At 46.5% G+C, this 20,333-nt stretch overlaps 2 protein-coding genes across 5 annotated transcripts in view; one reads left to right on the top strand and one right to left on the bottom strand.

The window, feature by feature from the left end:
- TECPR2 (tectonin beta-propeller repeat containing 2) overlaps positions 1-5,601 on the bottom strand; it is a 133,887-nt gene extending 128,286 nt beyond the window's left edge. Inside the window, exon 1 of one of the 2 annotated variants that reach the window (XM_003933371.4) lies at positions 5,425-5,601. The gene's annotated coding sequence lies outside the window, so the exon portion shown is untranslated. Of the gene's footprint in view, positions 1-2,742; positions 4,736-5,424 lie in introns of those variants that run through there. The other variant, XM_010343958.3, reaches the window with a different exon arrangement.
- CINP (cyclin dependent kinase 2 interacting protein) lies at positions 4,787-19,996 on the top strand. 3 transcript variants are annotated; one of them, XR_012516435.1, is made up of 7 exons: positions 4,787-4,834; positions 4,945-5,011; positions 8,721-8,889; positions 12,381-12,510; positions 17,143-17,272; positions 18,708-19,211; positions 19,726-19,996. XR_012516435.1 is itself a non-coding variant. In XM_074394329.1 (7 exons), the coding sequence occupies exons 1-6, from the start codon at positions 4,802-4,804 to the stop codon at positions 18,908-18,910; spliced, it is 732 nt and encodes a 243-aa protein (XP_074250430.1). In that variant the 5' UTR covers positions 4,787-4,801; the 3' UTR covers positions 18,911-18,956; positions 19,726-19,996. The 3 variants fall into 3 exon arrangements, 2 of the variants coding, with proteins under 2 accessions (XP_074250430.1, XP_003933421.2); XM_074394329.1 differs by having other exon boundaries at positions 18,708-18,956; XM_003933372.4 differs by lacking the exons at positions 4,787-4,834; positions 4,945-5,011; positions 19,726-19,996 and adding an exon at positions 5,616-5,698 and having other exon boundaries at positions 18,708-19,185.
- The last annotated feature ends 337 nt before the right edge of the window (positions 19,997-20,333 follow it).

Here is a 20,333-nt window from a genome sequence, read left to right as displayed (position 1 = left end):
AAAACTGACAAAGTGATAGTTGCATAGCTGTGAATACAGTAAAAAAAACCATTGAATTGGCCGGGCGCGGGGGCTCAAGCCTGTAATCCCAGCACTTTGGGAGGCCGAGGCGGGTGGATCACAAGGTCAAGAGATCGAGACCATCCTGGTCAACATGGTGAAACCCCGTCTCTACTAAAAATACAAAAAAATTAGCTGGGCATGGTGGCGTGTGCCTGTAGTCCCAGCTGCTCGGGAGGCTGAGGCAGGAGAATTGCCTGAACCCAGGAGGCGGAGGTTGCGGTGAGCCGAGATCGCGCCATTGCACTCCAGCCTGGGTAACAAGAGCGAAACTCCGTCTCAAAAAAAAAAAACAACAAACCACTGAATTGTACATAAATGGGCGAACTGTGTGGCACGTAAATTATATCTCAATAAAGCTGTTATCCCCAAGAAACAAAGGAAAAAATCAGCTTCTTCAAAGAGAAATCAGGCCATACTACCCATTCTACTCAAAATTTCTTACTGGTTCCCCAGTGCTCTGAGAATAAAAACCAAATGCCCCATGTGGTCTAACCCCTTCCCTTTGCAGCTCCCCTGTCACCTCTCCCGTCTCTACTTGTCCTCCAAGTTCCAGCTCCACTGACCCATTCTGTCCTCCTCAGGCTTCATCACTATTTCCTCTAGGCAGAATAAATGATCTTCTCACTCCATATATCTGGCTTCTTCTCAACCATGGGGTCTCAGCTTAACCATCGCCACCATAGAAAGGCCTTCTCTGACCAGATCACGTAAGAGAAGCCAACTGTCCCTTCTTTCCTTTACCTCATGTGCTTTGTATTCCTCATCACAACCTCTAATTACTTTATTTGCTAAACCATTTAAAACTCATCTCTACTATGAGAATGTAAGCAACATGAACTCTCTCTTGCTTACCAAGTAACCTCTAGTATCTAACAATATCTTTGGCACAGCGTAGATGCTCAGTAAAGATTTGTTAACTTCAGGTCTTACTGCAAAACAATATTCTCGATCCAATCTTTAAAGCTGGGCCAAATACAGTGGCTCATGCCTGTAATCCCAGCACTTTGGGAGGCTGAGGAGGGCGAATCACTGGGTCAGGAGATTGAGACCGTCCTGGCCAACACAGTGAAACCCTGTCTCTACTAAAAATACAAAAACTAGCTGGGCATGGTGGCATGCACCCATAGTCCCAGCTACTCTGGGGCCTGAGGCAGGAGAATCGCTTGAACCTGGGAGGCAGAGGTTGCAGTGAGCTAAGATCATGCCACTGCACTCCAGCCTGGGCGACAGAGCAAGACTCTGTTTCAAAACAAACAAACAAACAAACAAACAAAAATTAGCCAGGCATGGTGATGTGTGCCTGTAATCCCAGCTACTTGAGAGGCTGAGGCAGGAGAATCACTTGAACCTGGGAGGCAGAGGCTGCAGTGAGCCAAGATCCCGCCACTGCACTCCAGCCTGGCAAGAGCAGTACTCCATCTCAAAAAAATTAAATATAATGAATAATGCCTCCTTAAGTCATGAATATTTCAGTTAAAAACACACAAAACCCTACTCAGTGGCATTCTTCAAGTCATGATGCTTCTTCTCCCCATTAGTCCCATCAATCTCATAACCCCGGAAGGCGGCAGCTAGCCTTCACTGCTGACTGGTAACACGCAACTGCCACCTTGATGGACGATTTCTCAAAACTGAAGCTAGGGCTAATATAGAGTCTAAGTTACCCACCTAGCAGTACAATAATCATGTTATCGGAGTGCTCCAACAACACTAATGGTTTAAGGATTCTCTTCAAAATCCCGAGGAAGCAACAATTCGTACTCCTACTGTAGAATCTGTTTGAAATCTGACTACGACATCTATTACCTAAGTGTTAAATTCTTAAGGAGGAACGTAATGAGACTGAGGCAGTCATTTATTTTCCAGAAGAAATTTTGTTACTTCCTTGCTCCCATCTCCATTGGCTAGCCAGTGGTCACAAGCTAAAGCCTAACACAAGCATGGAAATTAGACATTATGACAAAGCAGTCTACTTCTAACTTCATCTCAGGCCACTATTCCATCCACACACTCTGCACTCCCTTTAGCAATCAATCCTCTACCCGCTTCTTTTCCCTGGGCAACCACTGATCTCCTCTCTGTCTAAAGCTTGCCTATTTTGGACATTTCGTATACATGGAATCGTATATGTGGTGTTTTGTGTCTGGTTGCTTTCACTTAGCATAATGTTCTCAAGGTTCCTCCATGTTTTTAATTAGTACTTCATTCTTCATTCCTTTATGTTTTTTTTTTTTTTTTGAGATGGAGTCTTGCTCTGTCGCCAGGCTGGAGTGCAATGGCACGACCTCAGCTCACTGCAACCTCTGTCCACCAGGTTCAAGCGATTCTCCTGTCTCAGCCTCCTGAGTAGCTGGGGTTACAAGCATGGGCCACCACATCCAGCTAATTTTTGTATGTTTGGTAGAGACGGGTTTTCGCCATGTTGGTCAGGATGGTCGTAATCTCCCAACCTCGTGATCCACCCTCCTCAGCCTCCCAAAGTAGTGGGATTACAGGCGTGAGCCAATGCGCATGGCCCTTCATTCCTTTTTATTGCTGAACAGGCTTCCATTGTGTGGACAGGCCACATTTTGTTTGTCCATCTATCAGCTTTCCATCACAGTCCCTGCACACACCATGACCTGTATGTCACTGCAGAGCAAAGTCCCTTCCCACTCTTCCCCATTCCCGCATATGTACCCTGTAAGAACCAGTCCTCCTCCACCAGGAAGTCTTCACAGATAACTTGGTTGGTTCTTCTCCGCTTTCACAGAACTCCATGAGGGCAGTTATCACACAGCACCATCATTATCTGTTTTCTCTGTCCTTCGATGGACTCCTTCTCGTCTTTGCTTACCTTCTTTTAGTCTATATACTTTGTGGTGCTCCAAAAGACCGATAAAGAATATGGTACAATCAATGCTCAAAACACGTTTGTTGAATGAATCTGTCTCACAAAACGCTGTGCTAGGTCCACCCAAGTATGACAGTCCTAAATATAACAAAGTGGCAAAAATCCAGTGAACTCTTATGTCAGGTCCAAAGAATACATTCATTTTTAAACTGAACACACATTTTGAAAAGGAGCTTGTGGCCGAGCGTGGTGACTCATGACTGTAATCCAAGCACTTCGGAGGCCAAGGCAGGTGGATCACCTGAGGTTGGGAGTTCAAGACCAGCCTGACTAACATGGTGAAACCCTGTCTTTAAAAAAAAAAAAAAAGAAAGAAAAGCAGCTTGCTTCTAACTTAGCTATTCACAAAGCCATCCATCTAATCTCACTGAGCTCTCTGTACAACGCTGAATCTAGAAATCTCTTCATGATTGACACCAAAGCTTTTCATTATAACCCCTTCCTGATCTATTCCTCATCTTCCCAGGTTCAATCAATTGCCTCTGCCTGATGCCTGTTTTCTGCCTTTTCTTCCCACTAAGTTCCAGTAGCCATTTTGCTCAACTCATAGAGCGGCTAATATGAAATGAGGTCCTTCCCAAACTTAAATGTAACTTCTTTATTTTTATTTTTAAGACGGAGTCTTGCTCTGTCTCCCAGGCTAGAGTGTAGTGGCATGATCTCGGCTCACTGCAACCTCCACCTCCCGGGTTCAAGCCATTCTCCTGCCTCAGCCTCTCGAGTAGCTGAGATTACAGGTGCCCGCCACCATGTCCAGCTTATTTTTTATATTTTTAGTGGAGATGGGGTTTCACTATGTCGGCCAAGCTGATCTCGAACTCCTGACCTCATGATCCGTCCGCCTCAGCCTCCCAAAGTGCTGGGATTACAGGCGCGAGCCACTGTGCCCGGCCTAAGTGTAACTACTATAAGTAAAAAAAATAAAATAAAAACACTAGGAAAAAATTCCCGTAGATGCCAGTCTTCTATTGAAAAAGACAAGGTGGCTATAAAATAACTGATACCTAATAAAAGCTACTTACTAGTCACTCCTTTGGAAGAGGGCTGTCCTCACTCCATGTTCCCCACCACTGGTTTTCCAAGTCAGTATTGAAAATACAAGTTCTGTGTCTCCTATATTTGCATTTAGTTCTCCCTTTGAAAGCTCAAAGGACAGACCATGATCTCCCTGAGGCAGTGACCAGGTCTGTCTGGTTCACCACAGCACACCTAGAGCCAGCCTGGCACAGTGACTGGCACGCAATGGAGTCAAAAAAAACCACCAATACGGGACGTAAGTCAGGTTAATAACAACAGCAAACCAAGGTCAGAGGTTTATCAAGGTACATTAAAGCTGGGTGCGAGAAAACACAAAGCCTTGCTACTTAAAAGACCAGGAATCGCTGGTGATCCCACAAGGAGCTACAGTGGCTTCATTCCCAGATTCTGCCTATGCCTGGGATTTGGGTTTGGGGATTTCCCAGAACTCTCCTTCTGTTTACAAGACCTTGGCTACAAGGAGGCAGTTAACAAGTGCAACCGATCACTCCAGTAGATGAGAAAAGGATGCACCAAGGCTCCTAACCCACATTCTGACAACAAATGGAACATAAGTCACAAAATTCCTGAATCCCAGTAAGAAAGAGAGGAAGAAAAAAGTGCAGGGAAGTAGAGAAGGGAAAACTAAAGTCATGAGAAGTCAGAGACGTATCAGAAGGGACGAAAGGGCGAGGAGGCAGGCTAGCACAGATGACAGCAGGGCTCCCCTTTACCGGAATGTACAGCAGCAGGCACCGTCCTTAACTTTACATGCACTGACCCATTTAATCCTCTCACCAGCCAGAGGTAGCAACTATTCTCATCTCCATGCCACTGGTGATGAAACCGGAGCGGAGTGAGGTAGGGCACTAGCCCCAGCACAGAGCTAGGAAGGGGCCCGCTATCACCTGCCCGGGTGTGACTCCAGGGCACCCCATCCTTTAACCCTTACTACCTATTCTGCCTCCCAGGCCTTCAAACAGGATTGGGAAAGGAGTCATTCGCTTATCCATTCATCGAACACTGAACACCTACTGGGTGAGTGTCAAGGCCTGCGGCCAGGCGCCGGTGGGTGGATGTAAGGGACGGGAGCTGAGAGTGGGGGACAGAACGCGACGTCAATCCTAAGGCGAAGGAGCAGAGCCCGCGGCCAGCCCGGCAGCTGGGATGCAGGGTGGGGCCGAGGGCGTGGGACGCGCGGCGGAGGCCCGAGGAGGGGCGGGCTGCCCCTGCTCCCCGCTGCGGACCGCCGGCTTCTGCGGGCGGGCTTCTGCAGGCGCTCCGTGTGTGCTGGCATTTAGGGTCCGCCACTCCGCGCGGGCGAGACGGGGCGGAGGAGGCCGGGCGGACGGGCATGGAGACCCTGAGGGGCTGAGGCGAGGGAAGAGAGGAGGGGGCGCGGGGCCAGGCGTCGGGGGCGTCGGGGCCGCCTGCGGCGTCGCCGGACTCACCTCCCGCGGCAGCCCCTCCGGACTCGTCGGCCCAGCCGGGCCGGAGGAGGCGGGGATGGACTCCGGGCCGCGGAGGCTGCCGGGAGCCCGTTCCCTGGGCAACGGGGCAGGCACCGCGGCCGGCACCGGAGAGCAGCAGCTGGCTCCACCGGGGGCTAGAGCGGCAAAGCCACAAGTGGCAGCGGGCGGGGCGGACGTGACGCAAACGCGCTTCCGGCGGGAGTGGGCGGGGCTTCACGTCTCTTTCGAGGGATGTCTGCGAGCCGCCTGGAAGGTGCGTTAGAGGGGTCTGTATTCCGGGGCGGGGTGGCTGTGGTTGTTACTGCTTGGGCCTGCCGCAGGTTTGGCCAGAAGCTCAGGAGCTCCCAGGATTAAATGGGATTAAGTGGGGGTCCATGCCTTGCCCCAGCCTAGAGCCCGCAAGCCCCGTGCAGCCTTTGCAGGCTGGATCGGGAGAAAGTTTCGCCGAGGCTCCGTTTTATCACTAGTGGAATGACAGATGAACGGCATTATACGCAAAGGAGTGTCAGCATGTCAGACATTCCCAAATTGTAATTATTGTCACTATAAATTACCACTAACGGAGCTCACTGGGTGCCAAGCCTTGCATGCTCAGCTCCTCCAGAAACCCCTCTCTGAACTCCCTCCGTCAGAACATTCTGCTTTTAATTAAAGCGGGCTTTCGGCGAGTGCTCAGTCTGCTGAGTACTGCTCCAGGTACTTTAAGTGGATCAGCTCATTTGAACCTCACAGTCGTCCCATGAGGTAATGTCAGTCCCATTTTGCAGATGGGGAGTCGAAGCTCAGAGGGGATAAGTAACAGCCACCGTGTTCTCACCCCGCCCTGTTCTGTGACGCTGATGACTGATCTGTCTTTACTAGCCCTTGAGTTTCTTTTTCTTTTCCTTTTTTTAAGACGGGGTTTCATCATGTTGGTCAGGCTGGTCATGAACTCCCGACCTCGGGTGATTTGCCCGCCTTGGCCTTCAAATTGCTTGGATTACAGGCGTGAGCCACCATGCCCGGCCGCCCTTGAGTTTCATGAAGTCAGTTATGGTTTTGGTTCCTAAATATGTGCCCGGTATGGGTCAGGCTGACCACGAATCAGATGTGATCCTGCCTTCAGAATCTCCTGTTGTGGGAGAAAAACCCTTAGACAATTATAGAACAGGTGTTAAGAGCTATTCCTCCATTTACCTCATTTTATGCAAAGCCTCCTATGTGTGAAAGGTTTGAGAAAGAACAGTACATAGTTCCTAACCTAGTGGAATTTCCAGTTTAGCGGGGAATATAGACATTAAACAAGCAAGTACACTGCACTGGTGAGTATCATGATAGCAGAATTATAGGATGTTCCAGATGTCTAGCGGTGAGTCCTAACCCACCCTGCGGGATGCAGGAATACTTCTCTGTGGAAATGACTTTCTGAAAACCCAAATCAGATAATTTCACTGTCCTTCCAGAGCTCGTTGCTTACTCTTCATTGTATTAGGTTGGTAACTGCGGTTTTGGCCATTAAAAGTAATGGCAACACCTCAGTTACTTTTGTACCAACCTAATTCTTAGAATAAGCCCAAACTTCTTATCTGCCTGTTAGGTGGTAGTTGTCTGATCACCTCCTCACCCACTAGTCCTCTTCTGTCCACTTCATTCTAGCACACTGTTTTGTTTTGTTTCTGTTTTTCGAACTCACTAAGCTCATTCTCATATTAGGACACATACTACTGGCCTACCCTTTTTCTGGTTTTTCATTATTCAGATCTCAGCCTAAATGACACCTTCTCAAGGAGTCACACTAACACAAGGCCCTATTTTATTTTCCACACACACTTATCATGATCTGAACTGATCGTGGTCATTTAATTGTTTATTATCTGCCTCCCCCTTGGAAAGTCAGTTCTATGAAAACCGTCCTGATCTGTCCCATTCAGTCACCTCATTCCCCCATGCCTGGTGTATTATAGGCAGTAAGCAAATATTTGTTAGTTATTTAAGTAAAGAATGAATGATAAATCAATATGATATTTAAAAGTGAGGATACTAAGCATGAGGCAGGGGAGTGAGGACACACACAGATAGGAAAAACATTCCAGGTCAAAGTCAGAACTTGTACAGAGGGCAGGTGGGAAAGGGTGAACCTGAAGTGGTGGGCAGAACTTGGATAGTGGAGGCCCTTGAGCTAACAGGTGCAATGCTAGGTTTTTGCCATGTGCCAGACCCTCATAGCTTCACATATATAACCTAATTTCAGCAATCCTGTGAATTAGGTAATATTTTTATCCCCATTTTACAGATGAAACTGTTGAGGCTCTGAGAGGTACATTAACTTGCCCAAGATCTCATAGCTGTCAGAGCTGGGATTCAGACGCAGGCACTGTGGTCTTCTGACTTGAGACGACAAGCCATCCAGCTGTTGTGTGTCTTGGATTCCTCAAGGAGACTTTATCCTGTGGGCTGTGAGAAGCCTTTGCAGGGTTCAGAGTAGAGAAGGCAAGAGGGCACGAGAGGGCTGGGGGAGAACAAACAACCTGAGTTGGCTCTTGGTGGTCTGGGGGTTGCCTCCCACAGGCAGTGGGATCTGGGAGCATAGGTGTCAAGAGGCTGAGGAAGGAAGGCGCTTTCCTGCAGAGAGAACTGTGCAAACCTCAGCAGGCACCTCAGCTGTTTAAGAGCTGCCAGTAGTTCATTTTCACTGGAAACTGATGGGGGGCCAGTGTGTGGGTTGATGTATATATTGATGCCGAGGCGTAGCTAGATCTGGAAGGATTTTGGACTTCTGAGTTCCAAGCAGGGCAGTGGCAGCATCATGATCAACACTGCATCTCTTTTGTCTCAGTGTTGTGAAATGATGAGCACTCATGAGCCATGCCACTCTGAACAAATGTAAAGTATCAGAGTGCCTGAGACTAGATAGTGGAAGTACTCGGGAGTGAGGGCTAGATTATCCTGTAGGGAAGGTAAAGTGAGCCTTTGAAGAGTTTTAGCAGAAAGTTACAACTTTACCTTATTTCCAATCTTTGGGGAAAAAAAGTGCTTAAGGTAAAAACTTTGTGGAACCATTAAGCTGGAAAAGGATTCAGCTATATCTGGTTAATCTTAAAATGTTAAAAATATTCTGTGTTGTCTTCTTCCAGGAACGTTCACATTTATTCAGACTTTGTAGTTTCCACAATTTATCTGTTCACTTGATACAACATTTTAGATAGTTTTACTGTTGAAAATTATGAGGGCATTTGCCCTCCAACTGTGATTGTGTATTCCATGGTAATAATTTTGTTTCTTTTACACCCTATCAGCAAAGACTGTTGGAATTGTAACGCCCAGAAAACCTGTCTTATCTGTCAGTGCAAGAAAAATTAAGGACAATGCGGCTGATTGGCACAATTTAATCCTGAAGTGGGAAACCCTCAATGATGCAGGTTTTACTACTGCGAATAATATTGCCAACTTGAAAATCAGTTTATTGTAAGTACATACAGGTTGTTCATGCTCTTAAGTTTTTCACCCTTAATAACTGGGGAAGGCCGGGCGCGGTGGCTCAAGCCTGTAATCCCAGCACTTTGGGAGGCCGAGGCGAGTGGATCACGAGGTCAAGAGATCGAGACCATCCTGGTCAACATGGTGAAACCCCGTCTCTACTAAAAATACAAAAAATTAGCTGGGCATGGTGGCGCGTGCCTGTAATCCCAGCTACTCAGGACGCTGAGGCAGGAGAATTGCCTGAATCCGGGAGGCGGAGGTTGCGGTGAGCCGAGATCGTGCCATTGCACTCCAGCCTGGGTAACAAGAGCGAAACTCCGTCTCAAAAAAAAAAAAAAAAAAAAAAAAAAAAAAATAACTGGGGAAAAGTTTCAGGGGAGTCTTTACATTTTATTTTTTGTTTTTGGTGACGGAGTCTCACTCTGTCCCCCAGGCTGGAGTGCAGTGGCACGATCTCAGCTCACTGCAACCTCCACCTCCCAGGTTCAAGTGATTCTCCTGCCTCAGCCTCCCGAGTAGCTGGGATTACAGGTGCCTGCCACCACACTCAGCTAATTTTTGTATTTTTAGTAGAGACGTGGTTTTGCCATGTTAGCCAGGCTGGTCTCAAACTCCCGACCTCAGGTAATCCTCCCACCTCGGCCTTCCTAAGTGCTGGGATTACAGGCATGAGCCACCGCACCCAGCCGTGTCTCGCTTTCTTTCAATGTGGATGCATCCATGTAACGTAGAGCCATTATTCTGGTTCTCTTCTTTCTCATTGCTGTTTAATCGTGTTTTACCCACAGTAGACCTCTCAAACTCTGCCACTGGTTTATCAACTAAGTTATTATATATTCTTAATCTTTTGTTGTCATTTCAACAATGTACACAGCATCTTCCCCAGGAAGAGATTCCATTTCAGGAAACCACCTTCTTTGCTCAGCCGTAGAAAGCAACTCCTCACCTGTTCAAGTTCTCTCATGAGGTTGCAGCAACTCAGTCCCATCTTCAGACCCCACAGCTCATTCTAGCTCTCTTGCTTCTTGCACTGGCAGAGTCCATTCAGCATCATTCGTAGGGGCCCTAGGATTTTGAGAATGGTAAATGAGCATTCACCTTAAAGTCACCAACTGCAATGTACCCTAACAAGAGGGTCAGCCTGTCCCTTGAAGCTTCGAAGCCTGTCATTGGCTTCTCTCTAGTTATGAATGTCTTGGATGGCATGTTTTAATGGAAGGCTGTTTCATCTACATTGTAAATCTGTTGTGTAGTGTAGCCACCTTCATAACTGATCTTTGCTAGACCTGGATAACTTGCTGCGGCTTCTGCATTAGCACTTGCAGCTTTTATGTTATGGAGATGGCTTTTGCCCTTAAACCTCATGAACCAAATCCTGCTGGTCTTAAACTTTTCTTCTGTAATTTCCTCATGTCTCTCAGCCTTCATAGAATTGAAGGGGGTTAGGGCCCTGCTCTGGATTAGGCTTTCACCTAAGGGAATGTTGTGTTTGGTTTGATCTTCTATCCGGACCACTCAGACTTTCTCTATATCTGCACTAAGGCTGTTTCACTCATCATTCACATGTCCACTGGAGTAGCACCTTTAATTTCCTTCAGTAACTTTTCCTTTGCATTCACATGGCCAACTGTTTGGCACAAGAGGCCTAGCTTTCAGCTTATCTCAGCTTGTGATATGCCTTCTGCACTAAGCTTAATCATTTCTAGCTTTTAATTTTTTTATTTCTTAAATTGACCAAAATATAGCTTTTGATTTAAAATGAGAGATATGCAACTCTTCCTTTCACTTGAACACTTAGAGGCCATTGTGGGGCTATTAACTGGCCTGATCTCAATGTCCTTCTATTTCAGGGAATACGGAGGCCCGAGGAGAGGGAGAGAAATGGGAGCAGCCGGTCAGTGGAGCAGTCAGAACACACAACATTCATTCATTCAGCTCGATGTTATATATGAGCATGGTTCATGGCACCTCAAAACAATTACACTAGTAATGTCAGAGTTTACCAATCACAGATCATAGATATAACAATAATGAAAAAGTGTGAAATATTGTAAGAATTGCCAAAATATGATACAGAGACATGAAGTAAGCACATGCTGTTGGCAAAATGATGCTGATTGACTTCCTCTACACAGGGTTGCCACAAACCTGCAGTTTGTAAAAAATGCATTATCTGCAAAATTCTAAGTGAAGCACAATCAAGTGAGGCATGCGTGACTTCCTGGATTATGAACTCTTTGAGGAAATGATCCAAGTTTTATTCATTTTTGTACATCCAGTACCATGCCCTATGCCAGGGATTCCACACAGCTAATGTTTTTTGCATTTTGGAGTGTTTGTGTGTGTGTGAGACAGTCTTGCTCTGTTGCACAGGCTGACTGTAGTGGTGCGGTAACAGCTCACTGCAGCCTTGACTTCCTAGGCTTAAATGATCCTCCCACCGCAGCCTGCTAAGTAGCTGGGACCACATGCATGTGCCATATTGCACAGCTATTTTCACTTTTGATTTTTGTGGAGATGAGGTCTCACTGTGTTGTCCAGGCTGGACTAAAACTCCTGAACTCAAGCAGTCCTCCCATGTCCACCCCACAAAGTGTTGGCATTATAGGCATGAGCCACCCAAACCAGCTGTCATGTGGCTGAATTTAACTGACTTATTTTGGTTCAAAATTGAGTGGCCATTGGACATCTTTGTACATATAAGTAATAACTAAATTTGACCAGGCGCAGTGGCTCACACCTGTAATCCCAGCACTTTAGGAGGCCAAGGTGGATGGATCATGAGATCAGGAGATTGAGACCATCCTGGCCAACATGGTGAAATCCTGTCTCTACTAAAAATACAAAAATTAGTCAGGCATGGTGGTGTGTGCCTGTAATCCCAGCTACTCAGGAGGCTGAGGCAGGAGAACTGCTTGAACTGGGAGGCAGAGGCTGCAGTGAGCTCAGATCATGCCACTGCACTCCAGCCTGGGTGACAGAGCCAGACTCTGTCTCAAATAATAATAATCATAATAATAACTAAATTTGTATCATAATGACATGAAAGAACAATGCTTATGCACAATGTCCCATGTAACTATGTATAGAGGATTGTAGAATTTATTAGGAAATAAGGCAAGCTTAAAAAGTATATTTTGTGCCGGGCACGGTGGCTCAAGCCTGTAATCCCAGCACTTTGGGAGGCTGAGGTGGGTGGATCACGAGGTCAGGAGATCGAGACCATCCTGGTCAACACGGTGAAACCCCGTCTCTACTAAAAATACAAAAAATTAGCTGGGCATGGTGGCACGTGCCTGTAATCCCAGCTACTCAGGAGGCTGAGGCAGGAGAATTGCCTGAACCCAGGAGGCAGAGGTTGTGGTGAGCCGAGATTGCGCCATTGCACTCCAGCCTGGGTAACAAGAGCGAAACTCCGTCTCAAAAAAAAAAAAAAAAAAGTATATTTTGTACACATTATTTTCTATTTTGTCCAGGAATAAAGATAAGATAGAACTAGAGAGCAGCAGCCCAGCCTCGAAGGAAAATGAAGAGAAGGTGTATGTGGAATATAACGAGGAGCTGGAGAAGCTGTGTGAGGAACTGCAGGCCACCTTGGATGGTTTGGTAAGGCATAAAGACGCAGGCCACTTACAGTCACTGTCACTGAATCTGATGGATGTATTTGGGGTTCGCTTGACCATTGGCCATTCTTTCCTTTTTCTCAGCTTCCTCTGATGTTCTCTTCTCTGCCTACTGCGTAAATTTTTTTTTTTTTTTTTTTTTTTTGAGACGGAGTTTCGCTCTTGTTACCCAGGCTGGAGTGCAATGGCGCGATCTCGGCTCACCGCAACCTCCGCCTCCTGGGTTCAAGCAATTCTCCTGCCTCAGTCTCCTGAGTAGCTGGGATTACAGGCACACACCACCATGCCCAGCTAATTTTTTGTATTTTTAGTAGAGACGGGGTTTCACCGTGTTGACCAGGATGGTCTTGATCTCCTGACCTCGTGATCCACCCGCCTCAGCCTCCCAAAGTGCTGGGATTACAGGCTTGAGCCACCGCGCCCGGCCTTAATGCGTAAATCTTAATGTTCCCCTTAGACACTAAGATTAGAATGATGCTAATGTTCTAATCTTAGACATTCACTCTTCCCGAGCATCATCCGGGGAAATTTCACCCACTTTCAGGGCTCATCACAGAGTAAATTTTTTTGGTGGCGGGGAGATGGAGTCGTGCTTTGTCACCCAGGCTGGAGTGCAATGGCACGATCTAGGCTCACCCCTAACTTCTGCATCCTGGGCTCAAGTGATTCTCCTGTCTCAGCCTCCCGATTTCACCATATTAGTCAGGCTGGTCTCAAACTCCTGACCTCAGGTGATCCACCTGCCTTGTCCTCCCAAAGGGCTGCGATTACAGGCATGAGCCATTGTGCCCGGCCACGGAGTAAATATTTTAGGCTTCTGAGGCCAGCCAGTCTGTGTCTCAGCTACTCAGCTCTGCCACATAGGACTAAACAGCCATAGACAATATGTGTAAATGGATGCGGCTATGTTACAGGAAAACTTTATCTTTGTTTTGGAAATTTTTTTTTTTTTTAGATGAAATGTCACTCTGTCACCCGGGCTGGAGTACAGTAGCGCAGTTTCGGCTCACTGCAACCTCCGCCTCTCGGGTTCAAGTGATTCTCCTGTCTTACCCTCCCAAGTAGCTCATGCCTCCACGCCCAGCTAATTTTTGTATTTTCAGTAGAGATGGGGTTTCACCATGTTGACCAGGCTGGTCTCGAACTCCTGACCTCAAGTGATTGGCCTGCCTCAGCCTCCCAAAGTGCTGGGATTATAGGCGTGAGCCACCACACCTAGCCTTATTTATTTATTTATTTATTTAAGACAGAATCTCACTCTGTCACCCAGGCTGGAGTGCAGTGGCAAGATCCCAGTTGACTGCAACCTCCACCTCAGCTTCCTGAGTAGCTGGGATTACAGGTACACACCACCATTCCCAGCTAATTTTTGTATTTTTAGTAGAGACAGTGTTTCACCATGTTGGCCAGGCTGGCTCGAACTCCTGACTTCAAGTGATCTGCCCACATCAGCCTCCCAGAGTGTTGGGATTACAGGTGTGAGCCACCATGTTCATCCAGGAAAACTTTATCTTTGGAGACTGAAATTTTGTATAATTTTTATGAGTCACAATCACTGTTTTCCTTTTGGTTTTTTCTCAACCATTATAAAATATAAAAACCATCTTAGCTTACAGACCATACAGAAATCGGCTATGGGCCAGCACTGACTTGTGGTTCAGGGATAGTTTGCCCATCCCCGATACAAGAGATAAGAGACCAAAGTGTTTGTTTAATGAACTAATAACTAAATTTCAGTACCTGCTGTACTGGCTACCAGAGGTGAAGATAGCACTTTTTCTTTGCTAGGCACAGGAAATTCAGTTTTACACATTTTCAAACTTGGATAACTGAAGCTTACCCATAAACATTTAAGATCGTTATATTTTCACCCTTTGTTTGTTTTGAGGTAAAGTCTCACTCTGGAATGCAGTGGCATGATCACAGCTCACTGCAGGCTTTACTTCCTGGACTCAAGTGATCTTGCCTCAGCCTCCCAAGTGGCTGGGACTACGGACATGAACCATCATGCCCAGATAATTTTTTAAATTCTTTTGTAGGCCAGGCGTGGTGGCTCACGCCTGTAATCCTGGCACTTTGGGAGGTCAAGGTGGGTGGATCACGAGGTCAGGAGACCAGCCTGGCCAACATTGTGAAACCCTTCCTCTACTAAAAATACAAAAAAGTAGCTGGGTGTGGTGACAAGTGCCTGTAATCCCAGCTACTCCGGAGGCTAAGGCAGGAGAATCACATGAACCCAGGAGGCGGGGGGTTGCAGTGAGCCAGGATCATGCCACTGCACTCCAGTCTGGGCGACAGAGTGAGACAACATCTCAAAAAAAATGTAGTTTGGGAATACAGTCTCATTCTATGTTCAGAACCAAAAGTTGATTTTATTATTATTTTCCTATTTTCCTCTAGCCTTTAGACAGAATGGTTTCCAGACCTGGTCTTGTGTCTTTCATAACTTTGACCTTCTAGAGATTTGATGCACCCTTTTCCCTCAGCTGGGCTAACATTTTGGTGTGGTCTGTGTGGGAAGAAGCCGCCAGTGCTGAAATGTAAGGGGCTGCTGTTTGTGCACTGTTCGTTCAGGGCCGCACATGCCTATGTGACTTTAATTCTTTATTGATGGCTGAGCTACAGAATTGAGCACGACTTCTAGCTTGGAGTCAAGGCTCAAGAATTCTCCTTATTCTCCTGTTCTTTATCAGCTTTTCTTAGATTCAGGTGGCACCAGGGAGCTGCTGCAGGCCTCAGAGGAAAGAGCAGAGGATTGGGTGTTAAAACTTGGTGTCAGCCGGGCACTGTGGCTCACGCCTGTAATCCCAGCTCTTAGGGAGGCAGAGGCGGGAGGATAGCTTGAGCCCAGGAGTTCGAGACCTGCCTGGGCAATATGGTGAGACCCCGTTCTCCACAAAAAGTTAAAAAACAAAAAGACAAAAAAAAAAAAAAAATGCATAAAACTTGGTGTCAGAAGGCCTGGTATCGAGTTCTGGTCGCATCCCTCCTCAGCTCAAGCTCGACAGTTTCCCAGCTGTGAAACGGAAATGATGAGTCCTGCCTCCTGGGGTTGGGCCAAATGAAATATCAAACCTTAAAAGATTTGGGAAATAGGTAGAGTCCTTTAAAAACTAACATTAGCAGAATTTAGTGCTTGCTACTTCTGATATAATTGGAGGGCGGCTGGAAGGACCGAGTAAAGGAATTAAGATTTTGACAATTTATATATCTTTTCTTATTTCCCCTCGCATATGTAAAGTCATCTATACTTAGGAGTTCAAAATTTGGTCTTCGTATACCTATCCTACTTAAATCTGAAATCCTAGTATGTCACCCATTAATTTTATTTATCAAACTCTTATATAGCTCCAAGTAGGTGCTTCACAGATACAGACTTGCTTAATCCTCTTCACCATGCTGTGAGAGTCAGCACAGTCACCGCCCCTTCTGTGCTGCCTGCTGTGTGCAGCGGGATGGTTTAGTGTCTCCCACAAGTGGCCGCACACATCCTGCAGCTACCAGGCTCAGGACAGAGCCTGGCCCACACTGAGGGACTGTCAGTGGTAGGCTCACCACGTTTCCTTCCTTCCTGTGTGAAGTATGTAGGGCTGCCTTTCCATGTTGCCATTTTATAAACAAGGATGTCAAGGAGGTTTTCGTAAACAAAGGCAGTTAATAAGTGAGAGTCAGAAATGAGCTCATATCATGCCTTTCTCTCTCACTTCTTTTTTTTTTTGAGAAGGAGTCTCGATCTGTTGCCCAGGCTGGAGTGCAATGGTGCGATCAGGTCAGTGCAACTTCCGCCTCCCAGGTTGAAGTGATTCTCCTGCCTCAGCCTCCCAAGTGTCTGGGATTACAGGCATGCGCCACCACACCCAGCTAATTTTTTTGTATTTTTAGTAGAGACAGGGTTTTGCCATGTTGGCCAGGCAGGTCTTAAACTCCTGACCTCGTGATCCACTAAACTCCTGACCTCGTGATCCACTCGCCTGGGCCTCCCAAAGTGCTGGAATTACAGGCATTAGCCACTGTGCCCAGCCACTCTCTCACTCCTTAAAAACTGCAAGAGCTGGCCAGGTGCGGTGGCCCATGCCTATAATCCCAGCACTTTGGGCGGCTGAGGCAGGAGGATTGCTTGAGCCCAGGAGTAAGAAACCAGCCTGGGCAACATAACAAGACCCTGTCTCTATGAATTAAAAAAAATTAGCTGGGCATGGTGGTGCAATGAACATGAGCCATGATTATGCCACTGCTCTACAGCTTGGGCAACAGAATGAGATCCTGTCTCAAAAAAAAAAAAAAAAAAAAGGCAAGAGCCTACCTTGGGATTCCTCTTTTGGGGCTACACCATTAGTGCTCTTTGGAAATCCTAGTGAAATGGGACTCAGAAACCTTTCTTGCTCTAGGACTGGAAATCCGGGGTTTATTTTCAAAGTAATTCAAATTAATGAAATCATAGCAACTGTCCACTTCCGTCTCCCTGGGAATTTGCTGTGCATAGAGTTAACAGTGTTTAGTTATAGGAATTTTTATCACAATAGACTTATACTTCTTAGCTTTGAAATCTTGTATTTATTGAATCCGAGACTAGAGATTTCAAATAATATCATATTCCAAATTAATATCTTTTCAGACCAAAATACAGGTGAAGATGGAAAAGCTGACTTCAACTACCGAGGGAATTTGTGAACTAGAAAATTACCATTATGGGGAGGAAAGTAAGCGACCTCCTCTGTTCCACACGTGGCCCACAACCCATTTCTGTGAGTAGTTTCTTCTCTGTTAATTTTCAGGAGGGTAGAGGTTATTAAGGGTATTTACTATCATTTACATCTGGTACTTTAAGAAGCTGGCTTTGAAATTCAATTCAAAAGTACCTGTTGGGAGGAAAGAAGACAGAGGCATCTTAAACATTTCTTCTTGGCTTTAATTACCTGCTCATCAGCAGAGTATATTAAACATAATTAGAGACCCATGAAGCAAGTTGCTGTTATTAGCCCTGTAAAACCAATGGGCAGAATGAATTCCACCTCCTCTGTGGAAGCAGAAATCTATCATTTTGATGGGAGGAAAGGGAAGAAAGGGTTTTTTCAGTTTGTTGAGGTTTTTCTTTTGCTTTTTGTTTTAATTAAAAAACAAATTGAGGTCCCTGCAGCCAGCCTCATGGAAGATGACTGGGCAAATGAAACCCATGACTTAGTAAACTACATGAGATGCTTCTTCAAGGGTCACTTTTGGCTTTATTAGTTTAAGACAAGGGCTAAGCTATTTGATGTTGATCTGAGACTCACTTTTTAAATGATGCAGGAAAGGGTAAAATCACCTAGTGGAATGTGTTTAGCGAAATATTGTCAGGTTGAGGGGAATCTCCTACTTATAATCACTGTAGGTCACCTAAGGGTCAGGTAGAAAAGATTATATATACTTTTTTTGAGACAGAGTCTCGCTTTGTCACACAGGCTGGAGTGCAGTGGTGCAATCTTGGCTCACTGCAGGCTCTGCCTCCCAGGCTCAAGCAATTCTTGTGCCTTAGCCTCCCAAGTAGCTGAGATTATAGGCACATGCCACCACACCTGGCTAGTTTTTGTATTTTTTAGTAGAGACAGGATTTCACCATGTTGGCCAGGCTGGTTTTAAACTCCTGGCCTCAGGTGATCCACCCACCTCTGCCTCCCAAATTGCTAGGATTATAGGTGTGGGCCACCACGCCCAGCCAGTTATATATACACTTTTTTTTTTTTTAAGATGGAGTCTTGCTTTGTCACCCAGGCTGGAGTGCAGTGGCACGATCTCAGCTCACTGCAACCTCCACCTCCCGGGTTCAAGCGATTCTCTTGCCTCAGCCTCCTGAGTAGCTGGGATTACAGTTGCCTGCCAGTGAGACAGGATTTCACCATGTTGGCCAGGCTGTTCTCAAACTCCTGACCTTAGGTGATCCACCAGCCTTGGCCTCCCAAATTGCTGGGATTACAGGCCTGAGCCACCTCGCCCAGCTTATGTACACTTTTTAATTTCACTCTGCCATGTTACCAATTGTACTAATCAGGACCAAGTGGTAAATTCCATCTGGCCTTTCTTCCTCCCAGTGCTGTTGCTAATTCTGGTTTTTAATCAAGAGCTGTTAAAAATGTGGTTCTTCCCGAGTGAAGACTACATTCTTGAATCACTGCCATTAAGGGAGACTCGCACTTCTTTCAGATGAGGTGTCTCGCAAGCTCTCGGAGATGTACAGGAAGGAGCTGCTTCTTAAGCGCACAGTGGCCGAGGAGCTTGCACACACTGGGGATCCCGACCTCACCCTGAGCTACCTGTCCATGTGGCTGCACCAGCCCTATGTGGAGAGCGACAGCAGGCTGCACCTGGAGAGCATGCTGCTGGAGACGGGCCACCGAGCTCTGTGACCTCCTGAGATGGCTGTGGACACTGGCTCCTTCCACATCTCTCCAGGTGAACAGGCTCCTGCCTAGGACCCAGTGCCATAGTCCTGGGTTAGACCCCAGGTTCAGACCTTCTTAGGGTCTTTAGGCGAGAGCTTGTCCCCAGCCCTGTGGCCTCTCCAGGCATGCCCACAGCCCACGGCCAGCCCCACGTCGTGCCACTCAGCCTCCTCTGCCCTTCCTGGGAATCCGTCACTCATGGGTGCTTCTGAGTAAAATAAATGAGTTCCTGAAGAGAATGCATGAGTGATCTGGTTTCTACAAGGTAGGCGTGCTTTATACATTACATTCGTGTAGAAAATCCCTGGTTTAGTATTTTCACTTTATACCTATCTGATTGTTTAAGTTTATATGAGAATATATTAGTTTTGGGGCCAGGCACGGTGACTCGCCTGTAATCCCAGCACTCTGGGAGGCTTGGCTGACATGATGAAACCCAGTCTCTACTAAAAATACAAAAATTAGCCGGGGGTGGTGGTACATGCCTGCAATCACAGCTACTCAGGAGGCTTAGGCAAGAGAATCACTTGAACCAGGGAGGCGGAGAGTGCTGTGAGCGGAGATCACGCCGTTGCACTCCAGCCTGGGTGACAGAGCGAGACTCCATCTTAAAAAAAATAATTAAGATCCCAGAATTAAAAGTGAAGTTGACATCATGAAAATGAAAATAACCTATAAAAAAATTGCCGCCGTTTGCATAGCAGGGCTGTGACAAGCGAGGTGAACTCTTCTCCCTGGTGTTCTTCTCACGCTAATCCTGAGTTTCACAACGCTTACAGCCACTTCCAGAGTTCACATACTAGGTTAGAAGAAGAGAAAGATGAGCGTTTTGGAACAGACTGAAGAGACTGGCCGAAGGCGAGGGTGCGGAGAGAATGTGAAGTGTGCGAAAGCCTGCTCTAAACTCTTCTCTTCTGTGGCATTACTTGTTACGTGGTTTCTACATCTGTGTTTGCCTTTTTGTAAGTTCTCTGATCCCAAACTGTTTATATTCTGTGGGACTGTGTATATATTGATACTTAATAAATAACAGTTTTTTGTTGTTTTTGAGATGGAGTCTTATCTCTGCCGCCAGGCTGGAGTGCAGTGTGCAGTGATACAATCTCAGCTCACTGCAACTTCCGTCTCCGGGGTTCAAGCGATTCTCCTGCCTCAGCCTCCCTAGTAGCTGGGACCACAGGCACCCTCCACCACACCCAGCTAATTTTTGTATTTTTAGTAGAGACAAGGTTTCACCATGTTGGCCAGGACGGTCTTGATCTCTTGACCTCATGATCCGCCCTCGGCCTTCCAAAGTGCAGGGATTACAAGCATGAGCCACTGAGCCCAGCCAGTCTTTATTTTTTTAAGAGATAGGATCTTACCATGTGGCCCAGGTAGTATCAAA

The sequence above is a fragment of the Saimiri boliviensis genome, chromosome 2, assembly GCF_048565385.1.
Source record: "Saimiri boliviensis isolate mSaiBol1 chromosome 2, mSaiBol1.pri, whole genome shotgun sequence".
NCBI classification, from domain to species: domain Eukaryota; kingdom Metazoa; phylum Chordata; class Mammalia; order Primates; family Cebidae; genus Saimiri; species Saimiri boliviensis.
The sequence above is the reverse complement of the archived record's forward strand: the minus strand, read 5'-3'. Positions and strand labels throughout refer to the sequence as shown.

Coding starts and splice junctions, on each gene's coding strand:
- CINP (XM_074394329.1), top strand. CDS start 4,802: ATGCCACTGGTGATGAAACCGGAGCGGAGTGAG. Junction 8,890..12,380: donor AACTTGAAAATCAGTTTATT/GTAAGTACATAC, acceptor TATTTTGTCCAG/GAATAAAGATAAGATAGAAC. Junction 17,273..18,707: donor GTGGCCCACAACCCATTTCT/GTGAGTAGTTTC, acceptor CACTTCTTTCAG/ATGAGGTGTCTCGCAAGCTC.